Source organism: Egretta garzetta, unplaced genomic scaffold (assembly GCF_000687185.1).
Source record: "Egretta garzetta isolate BGI_Z169 unplaced genomic scaffold, ASM68718v1 scaffold256, whole genome shotgun sequence".
Classification (NCBI taxonomy): Eukaryota; Metazoa; Chordata; class Aves; order Pelecaniformes; family Ardeidae; genus Egretta; species Egretta garzetta.
Window position 1 is genome coordinate 1740677 of NW_009260073.1, and position 15298 is coordinate 1755974.

Below are 15298 nucleotides of genomic sequence, written 5' to 3' on the forward strand. Positions count from 1 at the left end.
TATAGTCATGAACATTACTTGAGGTACACAAACAAAAAAAAAAATCCTATCACTAAAGGTGCAATAATTTATTTGTATAACTCCTACCCTCCACTGAAGGTAATATAAACACAAAATGCTTCAGAATTACAGGATGTATTATCAAACTAGTCTCTGTATAAAAAAAGTTATAGCTTCAGTTATAACAGAGAGGTCGTGCTGTGACGTTTAGTTTTTCAAATACACTGATTAGATACTATCTTAAAATTAATTCTCAGCTCAAGTTGGCATATTCTATAAGGGTTCTGTAAACTTAAACTTTTTAATTCCTAGAAATATTAAAACAAAACAGCTTTATTGCATGTTTATTTTCTTATTATTACTTTCGAAAGAACAAGGTAACAGACTGGAAATCATAAACATACCTGAAAGGTGGGATATTTTTTTTATATAGCATTTAGGCTTTGCCTTCCCAAACTCGGTCATACATATTTTGCAAATTTCTTAAGAAAGGGAAAAAACCCAACGTATTGCATTTTAAAGGAGCAGGTGCAGCGTTTTTATGAGTTTTTCAAAATGAAATGAGAGCCATGATGTCCATGGTTTCAAGCTCTTACAAGTGATTGTCTGGAGGCAGCCGATAAAATGAGAAGAGAGTTCCTTCTTGAAGGTTATTAGGACTGAAAGTCATATCACAATGTAGTTGGCTGTCCAGCAGCTGGGTAAAACAAAACGAAAGCAAGTCGTTAGTTGTCAAATTTTAACAAACATATGTAGGCTTTTCCTCATATGATCTCTACAATTCAGAAAACTGCATCTGGAAATACGTATCATTTGTGCCCTGCTTCTCTTTCTTCCTGCAAAGCTGGGGCTCTAACTGCTAACAAGGCTTCAGCATAACTCCAGTGGAAACATATTTCCTGTGCCATATGGACAAATGCATTCTGCCTGCACTTTTATGTCACTTTACTCTGAAAGTACTTGTGAGGATATTTAATTTCAGGCTCTGCAGTGGCAAAATAGTAAAACAAAGGACTGACGAGTCATCTTTAGCTGTGCCTGGTTTGTGTTACGTGGTAATACAGAGCCCTTGTGTTATCTGACCGTACAGGGCATCTCATGAATTTACTTCTTGCCTTTGACTTCGACACTCACGAACCTGTAACTGTTCCTGGTGTTTGATACTGAATACTGAGTTCCCTTCTTTGTGAGATTTTGTTGTAGAGAAATAACCTACCAATAAAACTCCGTCCACTTTTATTTGAAAAACAGAAATATTTTGGACCCTGGAAGACTACATAATCTTCAATGTTTTTCTCTCTTAAGGTTTTTGAAGATTTATTTTAAAACAGCCACGGTTTCAAATAAGCTTCTGGCAGCCAAAATATTTCACTGAGATGTCCATAAACATCTCAAAAAACTGGTTAGTTCTGCGCAGGTTTTCAGATGTAGCCATAGGGGTAGGAAGGCACGAGCTGTGCAATCAGGCAACTGATTTTATATTTAGCATCAGACTTCCCAGAACTGAAAGGCAAAACACTAACACTGCACCAGTTTGCTCTTAATTTCAGATGGGGAATCCATCAAATTCCAGTTAAAAATGAGCAACTGACCGTATCTGCAGTTCTACCAAAATCAGTCCCTTTGAAACTGTCAACAAGAACCAGCATAACTTAAATTCAGCTAACTCAGATTCTGAGTTTTTGCATGAGGACACTGCAGGAAGAAACTATTTGTAGGAAAAAAGACAAAGCCTTCCCATTATTATTCTTCAGGAGCCACACATCTCCTCCAAACCTATTCCCTCTGTTGTGGACCTGGTTACCGTTGTGCTAGGCATGCACAACTGCAAAACCTTACTGCACGGAACACTGTACGCAGCTCTGTACTGCATTTTCTAGCACTGCTGCTGTAGAAATGATGATGGAGGGGGTGATTTCTACAGCATATAAGCTGATAAATAATTTATTTGAGCTTTCATCTATCCTTAAGGGACCTCAATTTTTATTTAAGCAAAAAAGATTAAGAAGAAAAGGAAAATATGACTTTTATCACCTTCCTCTCTTTTTTTTTGTGTAAAGATGGATGTGCAAAAGTGCATTTTGAGGGGCAGGACCTCATCCACATGAGGAAGGTTTATAGTATCAAGCCTGAAGGGGAAAAACTATTTCTAAATGTGTGAAGTTAAATAAATAATAATAAAAAGTTGCTAACATTTCCTAGCAGAATGTTAAAAAAATCAGCAACCAAATGGTTATACAATAGCACCCTCTAGCTCTGCCGATGGGGAAATATCTCTCTCCTGAAACAGAAAAGAAAATCTATTCTGCTGGCAAAGATAGATGGGTACCTTTCCTACTCCTGGATTTCTACAGCCACTGCTTTTGAGAGAGAAGAAGGGAAATAGGAAGTGAGAAGAACTCTCTATCTCCACTTATCAGTTAGGACTGTAGGCAGCGAATATACTGAACAGTAATATGTATCAGGAAGGCAACAATTACTCCCCCTTTTTTTTTCTGTGTCCACAAAGTAGAAAGCCAGTGTGAGCACTGCCTGTCTCATATCACTGGTGACATCAGGGTGTAGCTGAAATGCTCTAGCAATTTGGTACCAGTCACAGAAGTCCAGGACTAGGAAGGACATTCAAGTGACCTGCTCTAAGGCAGAAAAATGCGTAATTTTTTTTTCTGACATGCAATTGTCTGGCTCATTCTTCAAAACTTGCAGCAAGCAATGCTTTAGCACATGGCTGGGGATACCATCACAAGGGTTTATTATGAGTTACAGAATGTTCCTAATATTTTCCTTGACCATTTTGTCTGCAAATGGAGGCTGGAGACATAAAAAATGGGAACTTCTCCAAACAAGGCCCAGGGTCCTAGAGCTAGTAGAAGTATCTACATTGCCTCACACAGTGTGACAGATCCAAGCCCTCAGGATATGCAATGTGTGTGCACGGTGTAGGAGTTTACATTTATGCACAGAAACAGACTTTAGTATTGCTGACCATAGATCCTCTGGGCAAGGTTTAATGGGCTTGGAAATCTTTTCTGATACAAGAGGATGATTAATACAGCATGGGAAGGCTGTAAGGGAAAACACATTTCTTCCTGAAGGAGAAAAAAATCATCAGTTAAAATCATGGCAACAGCATTGTTAGAGTTCACTGTCCTTTGGACAGGATTTGGTACTTACTTCTGGATCGGATATAACAATCACTGCAGTTAAGAAGACCATTTCTAATCCTGACATCTGTCCCACTTGCTGCGTCTCCCAGCTGTCCCTTGCAAATGCCACACTGTCAATTGAAGAACAGAGAAAGTAAGAGAGACCATGCCCTACTATCTATCAGAGTTCCCCCCCAAATTTTGCCTTTTGTTTCAATAGTTCTTGGAACAGTTGGGAAGAAAATAACCCCCAGAACCCAGCCCACAGTCCTAGGGAGCACTGCAAATCAGTGAAAGGTTTATTTTAGAGCCAACAGTATCTAGGCCTGGATTTCAGCAGTCTCCACTTTCACAGAAGTGAAGTCTAGTGATTTTAGGGGACAACTGATTTTGATGTTGCATCCTGGAGCCAGCACATTTGTGCTGGACAAAGCTTGGAGAGGCCAGAGGTTTAGTTTGGGTAAATGTCAAAAACAAAAAAAGGCTTCATTATGTCTAAAACCAATTGGGCCAAAGATAATGGAAATGGACACTTTCTGAGTTCTCTGGAAAACACTATCTTCAGACACTCAAGAACAGTCGCAAAGTATTTCTGTTGAGAGCTCTGGTGAAAGGACGAAGATATCATCTACTCTACATGTAGTCTAAACTTTCCAACCACAGGTCAGATCAAAGATGGCTCTGGGACTGACGGGGTTTTTGAAAAAAAATCACAATAAAATATTTTAAAAAATGAGTATAACTAGGAAATTATATGATGCTTCCCTCTGTAAGTGAGGAAGCTAAGTTTGCTTGCTAAATCACAGGGTTTTGTGCAATTAACACATCTGACAACAAAACAACACATTAGCTGCATTAATTCCACTTCTCTACAAACAAACACAAACACACACACAAACGTACACAACAAACATACAAATCCTTTGGTCCTCTCATTTTCAATTTCACGAGCACAGGCCTCAATATACTCTCTCCTCACACTGTGCATGACTTGAGATGTTTCTAAATAAAGCAAGAGGCATACCCGGAAGCACTGAATATGGAAATAAAGACCAAGTGTTTCAATAATCATGGCAGCTCCTTTTCCAAGAGGAAGCCCACAGGTAGAACAAAGCTTCTTTCCGCTCACAGACCTAGGAGACAAGCAGGACTTTAAGAAAACAGAACAGCAACTGATGCTAAAACATAGCCAAATGTTTACACAAGTATATGGAGAGGGACAGGATGGGAGAAGGAGCACTGGGGGTGTCACATAAATACACATTAACTCTTCAATCATATTGCTGATCAGCCTGCATGTCTGCCTCACAGACAAGCAAGCAGAGGACTCAAAATGCTTGAATGCACAGCAGCTCAGATCCATTTCCCTGCCAGTCTGCTGTGCTAGACCAGGGGAGATACAAGCCTCCCTCTGCGTTATTCTTGTGTCCACCTTTGTTTTCACTCACTTCTCCACTAGCAGAGTCATTACAAGGACAAGTTAAAGTGTGTTGGATCAAAGAATAAAGTGCTTTGAGAAATTTTTAAGTTTTCTAATCTTTTAGTGGAACAATGAATTACATCCCATCCATTGCTTCCAAAACTAAGGTTTATTTCAGGAAAAAAACTTGGAAAAGGGTCTCAGATCAGGATATAGCTGCTAATGAAGTAGCTATCATAGAACCATAGAATGATAGAACGTTTTGGGTTGGAAGGGACCCCTAGAGGTCATCTAGCCCAACCCCGCTGCAGTGAGCAGGGACACCGCTAACTAGATCAGGTTGCTCAGAGCCCCATCCAACCTGGCCTTGAATGTTTCCAGGGATGAGGCCTCCACTACCTCTCTGGGCAACCTGTTCCAGTGTTTCACCACCCTCATTGTAAAGAGTTTCTCTATCATGACTAGCTACATGTAGCAAGGAATGATCTGCAATCCCACCAAAATGGCAGTAACAATTAGAACAGAAGAAATTGTTCACATAAACAATTCCTGATAGTTTCACGTCAGTGCAAATGGCATCGGAAGGAGGGCTTTGCTATCAAACATGAAGAAAAGTATTTTTAAAATAGAACAAAAACTTGCTATGTTTTTTTGTGCTGTATTACTTTACCCTATTTAATAAGCCAACTGATTTTAATATGCCCCACATTATCAGCGATTCCATCAGGCTACAGTTAACATTTACTTAGACTTGGTACACATCTCTCACTGAAAGATGCACAGCTCATTGCCTGAGAGAATGAAATCTCCAGATTAGCATGAATGTAGAAAAATTAAAAAACAAAAGAAAACAAAACAAAAAAAACAGCGAAAGAGCAAAAGGTGTTTCAAGTCTGGAAATTAAGGGAAAGGATTTATTTTTAAATCAGCAATTGTTGAAATGTCAGTCAGTGACAACATGTAGAGCATACCTTGCTCCTGAGCACGTGACTATTCAAAGTGAAGACAACATCCTTTGGATTAACTGCTCTGAACTCACGCTTTACTGCTTACTTTGACTGGGGCTTATATTATCCCATTTCAATTTCATTGAAATGTCAATGATCAAGCAGAGTCCTACAGCTGCTTTCTGAACTGTGTTATTTGAAAACATAACAATACTGCTGAAGCAGGCAAGAAATATGGGAGAGGGAGCTTCGTGTTTATTCCATGGATGGTTATGAATTGCAATACTTAGAAGCATTAATAGTGCATCCACATAATGCTAATGTGATTTACATTGCAGCAGTTCACCACCAACTACAAGATGTATTTGGTCTGCAAAATTCCTTATTGACCTTTTGTACCTGTTGGGTGACTGACTCGGAGCTGCAGGAGAGCAGGGAGATGATGGCCCAGACTGGAAGTTTTCATGATAACCTGCCCTAAAATACAGGAGAGAAAATGCATTACTACAGCTGAAGAACAACTCAAGCCAGAGGTTTTATACCGAGAAATTCCAGCTGATGAATTTCAGGATTCCAAGCTCTAAAGATTTTATCTAAGGAAAACAAGGTATAAATTTGTTGCCCACTGCCATTTCGATACAATGAAAAATAGGACACATTTTTTGGTTCTGAGTCTTGGCCTCCTCGCTATTGCTTAACCAGGTAACTCACAAGGTAATCAGCCATGTGTGGACTCCTACCCACCTATGAACCCAATGTAGCTCACACCACGATGAAGGCGGGTTAAACCAAGGCACACCACCTTGTACTCTCTGTTCCCCAGGGGATGTGCGCAGAAGCACATTGGTAGAGCAGATGTGGGGCTGTTGATGGTTGTCTGTACCCTTTACTGAGTAAAAAGGAAGCTACCAACACTGAAAAGTGGTTTATTCTTATTTGTGTCCATTCTACCCTGAAAAAATTTGGTGAGAAAAAACATGGATGTTTTTTGTTATCAGAAATCATAGGATCGATTCAAGCTCTCACTCCTTAAAGCCGTTTACAGATTCAATAACAATTTTCTCAAACACACACGAGCAGTTTGTTATGAGCAATAGGTAATCAAACCTCAATCTACATTAGTTTTGACTGGATACGAGCTTCATAGAGGTAACACATATCTTGCAGGAGACTGTGTTCATGCATATGCTAATGAAAACAGATGTTCCTTTCTCATTACAGAGATACACTTTTTGCAAATATTAGGTGAACATATCCCTTGTTTACTGAAAGAACTGGGGTTACTTTTTAGTAACGCTCACTCAAAAACACAAGGCAAAGCATTGGAGAAGAAAAAAACCTCACCAAATTCAAAGCAGAAAGAAAATACTAACCTCTATGTATCTTCTTTTAAAAGCTATAATCCTTAAAGAACTAGAAAGTAGCAACCAAGGTGTATTTAGAAGCTGGGGAGTGAAGCTCTTGGATACCAACTTCAAAGAGGCAGACTTTTCCTCAGATTGCCACCCTGATATTTAGCCACTTACTAGCTATAAATGTTTATCTCAGGGACTTAAAACAAATGAAGCACATGAACAGTTACGTAGATGAGTGCTTAAAGACCTAAGGAGAAAAAAGACAGAGAATGGCAAGCAGGTGGTGTCCTCCCTTGTGCAACTAGTTACTGGGGTACCCGTAATGAGAAACAAAGTAGATAAGCGTTAGCAGTCTTGGCGGGAAAGCCAGTAATCAAAGGTGTCTGCACAGTGCGGGACTACCCATGAAATTTAACCGATAAAGAATGCTGAGTAGGAATATAAGGGAGAACAGAATGAGCAGGACTTCTCAACCTCCTCAATAATCTCATTTTACATTCTCACCTCCTCATTTCTCCTGTGGAGCTCGGCTGTTGTCCTGCACTCTGGCCCAGGAATGGTCTCTGCCGAATATCTTCTGCGCGATGTGGGGACTGCTTTGTCAGCAACTGCTGATTCCAGGAGACTGTATCTACAACGGGAGGTGGGGAAATCTCAATCCTTGTGATAAAATGCTTTTGTCAATACTTACAGACCAGCTTAGCTTGTGGGCACACCATAAAGGAGACACAAGATGTACTGTTACTTAAAAGTAAATTCTCAGAAAACCCACAGAAAGTCAGAAACAGGCTCTGCTACACTAAAAGACCTCTATGGGAGAATGTCCCCTTGCATTGCCTTCACATACACATGACCTATCCTGCTGCTGAATCTCAGTTTCTGAAGGGGGAAAGGGAGAGGTCAAACAGCTGTCCACGAACAGCACTTGGGAAAATAAAAGTATTTCTGTCCTAAGGAAGGAAGCACCAGAGAGACAAAAACTTCCCTTGGTGCCTGGGAGTCCAAACTTCTCAACAGTAAGAGTTAAGAGGAAGGTGGTGACGTCACCACTCTCCATAAGCCTACTGATAAACAGATTTCTTCCCTTGTAATTTCCTTCTGTTTCAGATGGTTGCACAAGGCTTAGTGGCAATAACAGCCTCCCAGCAATACGCAATGATGTGTGATGCCCACGCAGCCAACCATCCCACCTTTGAGACAGAGCACACTACCTGGATCCTTCCACATTAATTTTGTGGCTCACAGGTTGGGGAGGGCCTTACCCTGTTGTGCTCCAACCAGCTGGTTTAGAGGAGAAGAAAAACTTCATCAGGGCCTATGAAAGGCCTGTTACCTATTTTTGATATCAAGAAAAAAAAAAAATCCTAGTCCTGACTATTTAGGGATTTCAGGAGAGAGCAAGGATGTGATGTGTTAAGGGACAAGAAAGAAGCTGTCAGAATATTTATAGGGGACCAAGTTGTTGAAGAGAGTCTAGAGAAAGAGCCTGATAAGCAGAAGTTGTTAAAAATTGTTAAATCTTTGAAGTTTGTTTAATCACTACTACAAATCCACAAGGATGGATTGCTGGGCACCATCCTCTGTTTTCTTTATTTGAGAAACCTTTATCAAAGCACTAAGAATACAATAAAATAGTGGGCAAGGAAAGCAAACCTGCTAAGTTGAACAAATAGAATTTGCATGTGGAGCAAGTAATAATGATGAAACATTTTCTACGTGTAAGACGTTTAATTTTTTAGAATCAACAATTTTGATGCTAGACCGAAAACAAAAATCTAAAACTTAATGTCAAAACCTTTAATCCTACTTACTTACTCTCCACTGTTCACTTGTATTAGATAATGATGCTAAATTAGTGAATTTGCCTTTTTTTTTTAGGGTGACCCTGTTGACAGGAGTGCTTTGGGGAAATTTCTTCATTCAAAAAGCATCAATATTTATGGGAACTTAAACAAAATCTCTTAATTTTAAATGTCATCAGACATTTCTAATGACAAAATTGAGACAGGTGTCACTTTGGGTTACACATCACAGGTAGTGATTTTTACTGGACTGGAACAGATAGAAAGAATCTAATTAGCTATCAAAACATGAAAGAAGTGTTGCAAATATACTCTCTGTATCAAGATACATCCTATACATATTCAAGATTATGTAAAAGATGGAAGATAACTGTGTTTAATTACTACTGTGAACATGCAGGCCTATAAATGAGATTCCTACCTGCAGCTGAAACATTCATCTCTGATGAAAACAAGAAGATTTTATATTTCACCCTAACATATTTATTGCTGCTAACAGAAATTAACTTTTGAATCTGAGACATTCAATTTTGAATCTGAGACGTTCAAATTTTGAAGACATATGTGTACTGTTAATTTCCACAATTCTTTTGAGTTAGATTTCAAGCCACTGTAATATCTGCAAGATTTCTATTTGGAAAAGAATACATGCACATGAAGAGTCTTGACTCTTACCCTGAGTCAATGGCAGATTCAGCCTGGCAGGTGAGCTGCGCTCCATCACCGGCACCTGGTGCTCCTGCTCACCTCCTTTCAAGATACCCGTCTCTGGGTGTCCTGAGGGCACTTTATTCCCACTGCCAATAAAAATAAATCACATTGTATAAATAATGCTGGGAAAAATGCCACCTAGAATATAATGGCAAAATCAGAGTTTTAAATATCAGTCTATTTTTTGCAACAAGATTTTTGTTATTGTGTCAGCAACGACAAAACAATGAGGATAAACTGCCATGAATTAACAAGTCTCCAAACATGCGAAGTCTTCTTACTTCCCTCACACACTGCCACTTATGAGCACTGAAGATCATTGTGGATTTGTGGAAAATGGCTTATTTGCTAGAGGAACGCCTTTTCTCAGTGTTCTCTATCCAGTGTTCAGCATCAGACGCTTCTCATCTTTGTGAAAGCTGTTATTAGTGGCTGGGCAAAGACCAGGACTTTGAACTGGCAAGTTTGGGTACAGCACTTCTGAGATAGCCAGGCAGCGTCACACAGATTCTGAATAAAAATAACTACTGCTCCTTTAACCCTCCGAATAGCTTTGTGAAACTTGTACACAAGGCAGAGTGCAGTGCCACACAGATGTCTGAGCTATTGAAGCTCTGATCTGGCTGATGTGACAGCCTTTCAACAAAGCCATACACCGAAACGGCAGGCCGCCTGATATGAAAAACTAGCACTGCACATTGCTGTATACGTGCAAGCCTGCAGCAAGTGAATATTGATTGGGTTGTATTATACCTATTACCAGGCCAGCAGATTCTGATGCTCCAGCACTAATCATGGGCAAATGTGACATCCCAGAACTCTACAGAACACAAAGCTTCACAGGGCTAAGAAATGCTTAGGCTTGATCCATACCTCCTCTTTTGTTGCCAGAGTTCATTTTCCTTGCTTTTCGGGGATGGTATACTGTCCTGCTCCCAGAGCAGCTTCTTCTGCCTTGTAACTTCTTTTTGTTTGCCTTCCTCTGGAGAGCTGTTTGAATCAGTTGTGTTCTAGAAGACAGCAGAGAAGGAAACAAGGAGCTTCTCTTGAATTTGGCATCAGCACAAGCATGAGAAAAGCACAGGCTGCCCCCAGATATACTGTGTTGACACACCTTATTATCATAAAGAACATCTCACATTATACAGTGGAATCATTTGACCTTGTTAAGGCTAACTTTGGATTTAACAAAGACTTCAGCTAAAACAATCAACTAATTGTATTAAATTGAGTGCGAAATAAAAAAGTGCATGACTGACCAGTTATGAGATGGTGTTTGGGATGACAAAACAAAACTGGCCACAATGTATTTTTGGCAGAAATCCTTGAATTACTTTAAGAGTCTATACAGTCTACCATTGGACTTGGAAGGACTTTGTGAGGGACCTCAGCTTCTTGACTCTACCAGGAGGCTCACATGCTCTGGGCATGCTCAAATGGCAACACCAGTACTAATTCAAAACAGTACTGGAGTGGGTCACACCTGACTGGTGGAGCTTCAGGAAGTCATGGCACAAGATCCTTCACTTCTGGGTGCAGGCACTGCCCTGAACATCACATAAGCAACTCCATCCAGGAAGTTACTGCTACACAGCCATGTGGAAAAAGGGCCATGGCTAATGCCTCTGCACAGGGATGAGTGATAAGAGGGGGCAGGAAGGGTGAGAGGAGAACCAGATGATACAGTACTCCTAATCCTGGAGTTGAGTGGAAAAAGGCAGATGTCTTTTTCTGTCTGTGTGGGTGCCTTAGGCAGGAGAAAATTAAGTCTGGGAATCCCACATTTTTTCTACTGATCTCACCTGGGGTGTCATTCTCTGATCTCTGGCAAACATTTATTTACTTAAATGCTAGATGCATCAAGTTTAATATTTTGTGCCGCATAAGCCAAAAGAAAGCAGAGTGAACATTCCTCTGTTTGTTTTGCTGCTTTCTAGGAGAGGTGGTGGGAGAGAAAAGGAGGAAAATTGGGGAGGCAGGATTCAGTCTCATCTCAGATATGCTTACAGCAGTGTCTTACACTCAAGATTTTGATGGAGGGAAATCACTTTGGATTTTGTTGGCTTTGAGAGGTAGTTAAAAGAATAGAAACAGGTGACTGTTTTTTCACAGCACCAGTTAAAGAAGAGAAGTGGCTGCAGAGAGAGGAAGTATCATCCTCTACTCTAGCCCAAAATAGGATGGTAGAAGTTTCTTTGGGAGTATGGCTCTTCAGTTGTAAAAATATAAAAGCTACAGCACTCTGAGATATCACCAGCTATGGAAAGGATCCAGGGAATTCTCTTACTGTTTCCAGGCATCGTTAGCCTTTAGAGAAGAATGAGATTTTGCACTTTAGGTAGCTTTGTCTTTATTGCCTTGCTAATCCACGAGAAACTCACCGCTGTTTTGCTTCCTTCAGTGGTAGATGAAGAGGAAGAGAGGAGGTCAGCAGAGTTTGAAGAAACAATGAATGGAACTACAGTATCCTCAATTATCTTACGTTCCTGAAAAAAAAAAAAGAGGATCAGGAGAGAGCAGGGGTTAAAAATACAAAATGTCAACTTATGAGCTTAAAAAGTCGAAACCTAAATTTTGGCTACTTGCTTACATTTAGATGGCAAAGTAAGGACATGTGGTACCAAGAGTAATGGTAACACCCCATTTTTTAATTTGCGCCAAGGTTTTGCACTCCCTTTCCTTTCACCATTACCATCTTTGAGATGGGATGTCCAAAATTGGAAAGAATATTCCACTGGGGATGACACCATTGTTTCTACAGCAGTCTATTAAATTTCATATAAAAATATGGTGCATGAGAAACTTCTTCTGAAAGTTGAAAAAAAAAAAAAATTCCTGTTCAGATCACAGGTATGGCCTTCAAACACAGATGATAAGATATCAATGTGCATAATGTACTAGTCAAACTGAAGACATGAACGTTTTCCAATTTCCTGCAATAATGACCCACATACGACATAAGAAAAACACTGTCTTCTATATTGTTAATATTCTACAACTGCAAGCTTTGAACATCTCCTGTGAAATTTTTTTTCAAAAACAAGGCCAGTTTACAAAATATCTACATGATCAAGCCTGAGGCAGACAACAATTTCATCTGGAGCTCCACCAAGTCCAGACACCAAGTATATGCCAAAACGCACAAGGCTCTGCCTCCGGAGGGAAGTCTGAGCATGCCCAGACACAATCACACTGACTCACCCTGACTTGCACAGCAATTAGACACCTCCAACTATGTGGAGGTTCTGAGGATACCTGTCTAAATATTTTTCCTCAGTGTCTATGATTGTGTTTAAGAGAAACAATCCTCCTGAGAATTCAGCCTTGAGAAGGCTTTTCCTTAATTAATCTAGGTATGGGATTTTTTTTAAGTTATGTAAGTGGGTGCATTTAAATACAAAAAATTCAATAAACGACCTCCTTCTTTGAGCCCTATACCTCCTCGTAGTATCTACGCTCCTCCTCTTCAACTTCTCTCTGGGCCTTTTCCCATTCCTCTTTCAGCTTGTCCTGCTCCTTCTGGTACTTCTCCTGTAAGAGGATACAAATATAGGTAAGTTCAGAGCATTCTGTATTAGGACTAAATTCTGTAGTATCTCCATAGTGAAAACAAACCTGCTAAGAGAGGTTTAATCAGAAATAAGATGAAATAGGAAGATAAAAATTTGAAACATCCATGGGTGTCAAAAAAAGCTTCTTCTCCTCTCCCAACTTGTTTCTAGCATTTATATTTAACACCTCCAAACCATGAGGAACTTCTAACATACTAGAAGTTGTTTAATTTGAAGAAGTTTTAAAATCTTTGGTCAGAAATTAAATTTATGCTCCACAGCTTCAATAGTTCCTTGTTTATTATACAGTATTAAGAGTTCCAAAAAGCTATCACGCACCCCAAAACACTTGGGTGTGGATTTCACATTAGTAACTTTAGCAAAGTAGCATATAAACAAGCAGGTTTTGCAGATACTGTACTAATGCAAGAGAGATGCCAGTACAATTTAATGAATGATGAATACCTGTGCCAGTTTAAAAGATAAATGAATAGTGCATAGAGGTTTGAAGAGGGTAAGCTTATAATTAGCTAAGTAGTTTATTTTCCTCCCTGATGGAATTATTTCTTGAGAATTGTTTTGATACAGTTTTGCATGAAAAGTTATCTCAAAGAGATCTTTAAAATTGTTTGATAGAACTGGTTTGAATATGGGGAAGAACGGTGACTTCCATATCCCTTTTATACCAGTTCCAACTTCTGTTCACATTAGAAACCACATCTGCCTAATCCAGAAGAGATGCATTGACTATTGAAATAACACCCATATATGCCAGAAAAAATTATGATGAGAATTTTACACCATTTTAAGAGGAAACAACTGTATTAGCTAAAAAAGAAATAATCTCAAGAAAGCAGCAGAGAGACACTCGAGTCAGCCTTAAAAGATGAAAAGACTCAATTTTATTATTCTCCATCCTTTGACAGTTGTTTGCTCTTCTGTTACATAGAGGATAGATATGATTTCTTTGGGACCAAACCTAATCAGTTTCAAAAGACCCTACTGACTGATGGGGAAATTAAAGTTCTCAGGGCCACTGCACTTCTCCCAGCTAGGACACAAACCCAGACCTTTTACAGCTTACTCTACCACTAGGCAAAACCAGCAGTTGTTTGAGGGAGTTTCCACCCTCACAAAAAGACCCCAAACCCTTTGTGTCCAAATTCAGCTTGAGGTTTTCCAAGAAGAACCTGTGAACAAAGCAGAAATCTACAAAAATCTGTTAAGACTTTCATTTTAAAGAGGAGTTGTATATGCGTCAGGGTCAGCAAAATACCAGTCTCGAGAAAGAGGCTCACAGTCTATGCTCAACATACTTATATACATACTTGTATATAGTTGAGGATCAACATTTGGTTTAACTCTGCACTGGAATGCAGAACTAAGTCCTTTTGGTCTTTGCATGGAGTAGGGAAGGGAGAAGTTCAGAGTGCCCAAACCACAGAGAACGTGTGCGTATGCTCATGTTCTTATTTATCTGCCACAGAATTTGCTCAAGCATCCACAGAAGATGTGGAAGACGCCCAACTTTTATCCGAAGGGACAATTCAACAGCTGAGCCACACAGTGGAAGAAATGTAGTTTCTTCCTTACCTGAAGCAAGCGTTCTTGCTCATGCTGCCACCTTTCCTGGCGCTTTCGCTCTTCTTCTGGATCCCAGGACCAGAAATTGAAACGCTTGCATGAAGGAAAATCAAGCTATTAGATTTCAACACTGTTCCTCACAAGGCTACCAAGAAACCTGCACGTCATCTGGACCAACCCTGGCGGCGATGTTAAAATGGGCAATTGAGAACTAGGTAATGGATCTCTCAGTTAGCAGATAATATTCTTAGCTTCACTGACACTTGGGATTGCCCACAGGTATCCAAATGATAAAATAATCATTTGGTTTGCAAAGACAGGCTTCGGAAATTTCAACTGGAGGGGGAAAAAAGGAAAAAGATTTGAAACAAAGCTCTAAGCAGCACTGACCAGAGATACCTGCAGGTACTAAAATTTAAAGACAATCTATTTTTCTTTTCTATAATCTTCTGCGCAACATGCAAAGCAATTTGTGGTTGTAAAATATATTCTCTCATTTCATATGGCTGCCAGCCTATAGCCTTGTTTTAAATTTTTATCCATAATGAAATAAATCTGAAGCTTCAAAAGGATCCCATTGCATGACACATTTACATGATCAAAATCCTTATAATCAAGGGCAATTTTAGACACTTGCTGTCATATTCCTTTCCACTAAGAGTCGTGTTAGAACCTGACAGGAAGAGATTACATCTATTTTTACGTGACAAACAAAACATGAAATACTGGGTACTTTAGTGTAGCATTTGTGGTGTTTGGTTTTTTTTTTTTATTGGGGAGAC

At 39.6% G+C, this 15298-nt stretch overlaps 1 protein-coding gene across 1 annotated transcript in view; it reads right to left on the reverse strand.

The window, feature by feature from the left end:
- Positions 1 to 671: 671 nt before the first annotated feature.
- LIMCH1 (LIM and calponin homology domains 1) overlaps positions 672 to 15298 on the reverse strand; it is a 113157-nt gene continuing 98530 nt past the window's right edge. Inside the window, exons 25-34 of the mRNA XM_035896755.1 lie at positions 14526 to 14609; positions 12820 to 12912; positions 11763 to 11867; positions 10255 to 10391; positions 9346 to 9467; positions 7373 to 7499; positions 5904 to 5990; positions 4171 to 4279; positions 3175 to 3277; positions 672 to 697 (exon numbers count right to left, since the gene is read on the reverse strand). Of these exons, the coding sequence (XP_035752648.1) occupies positions 672 to 697; positions 3175 to 3277; positions 4171 to 4279; positions 5904 to 5990; positions 7373 to 7499; positions 9346 to 9467; positions 10255 to 10391; positions 11763 to 11867; positions 12820 to 12912; positions 14526 to 14609 (993 nt within the window). The remainder of the gene's footprint in view (positions 698 to 3174; positions 3278 to 4170; positions 4280 to 5903; positions 5991 to 7372; positions 7500 to 9345; positions 9468 to 10254; positions 10392 to 11762; positions 11868 to 12819; positions 12913 to 14525; positions 14610 to 15298) is intronic.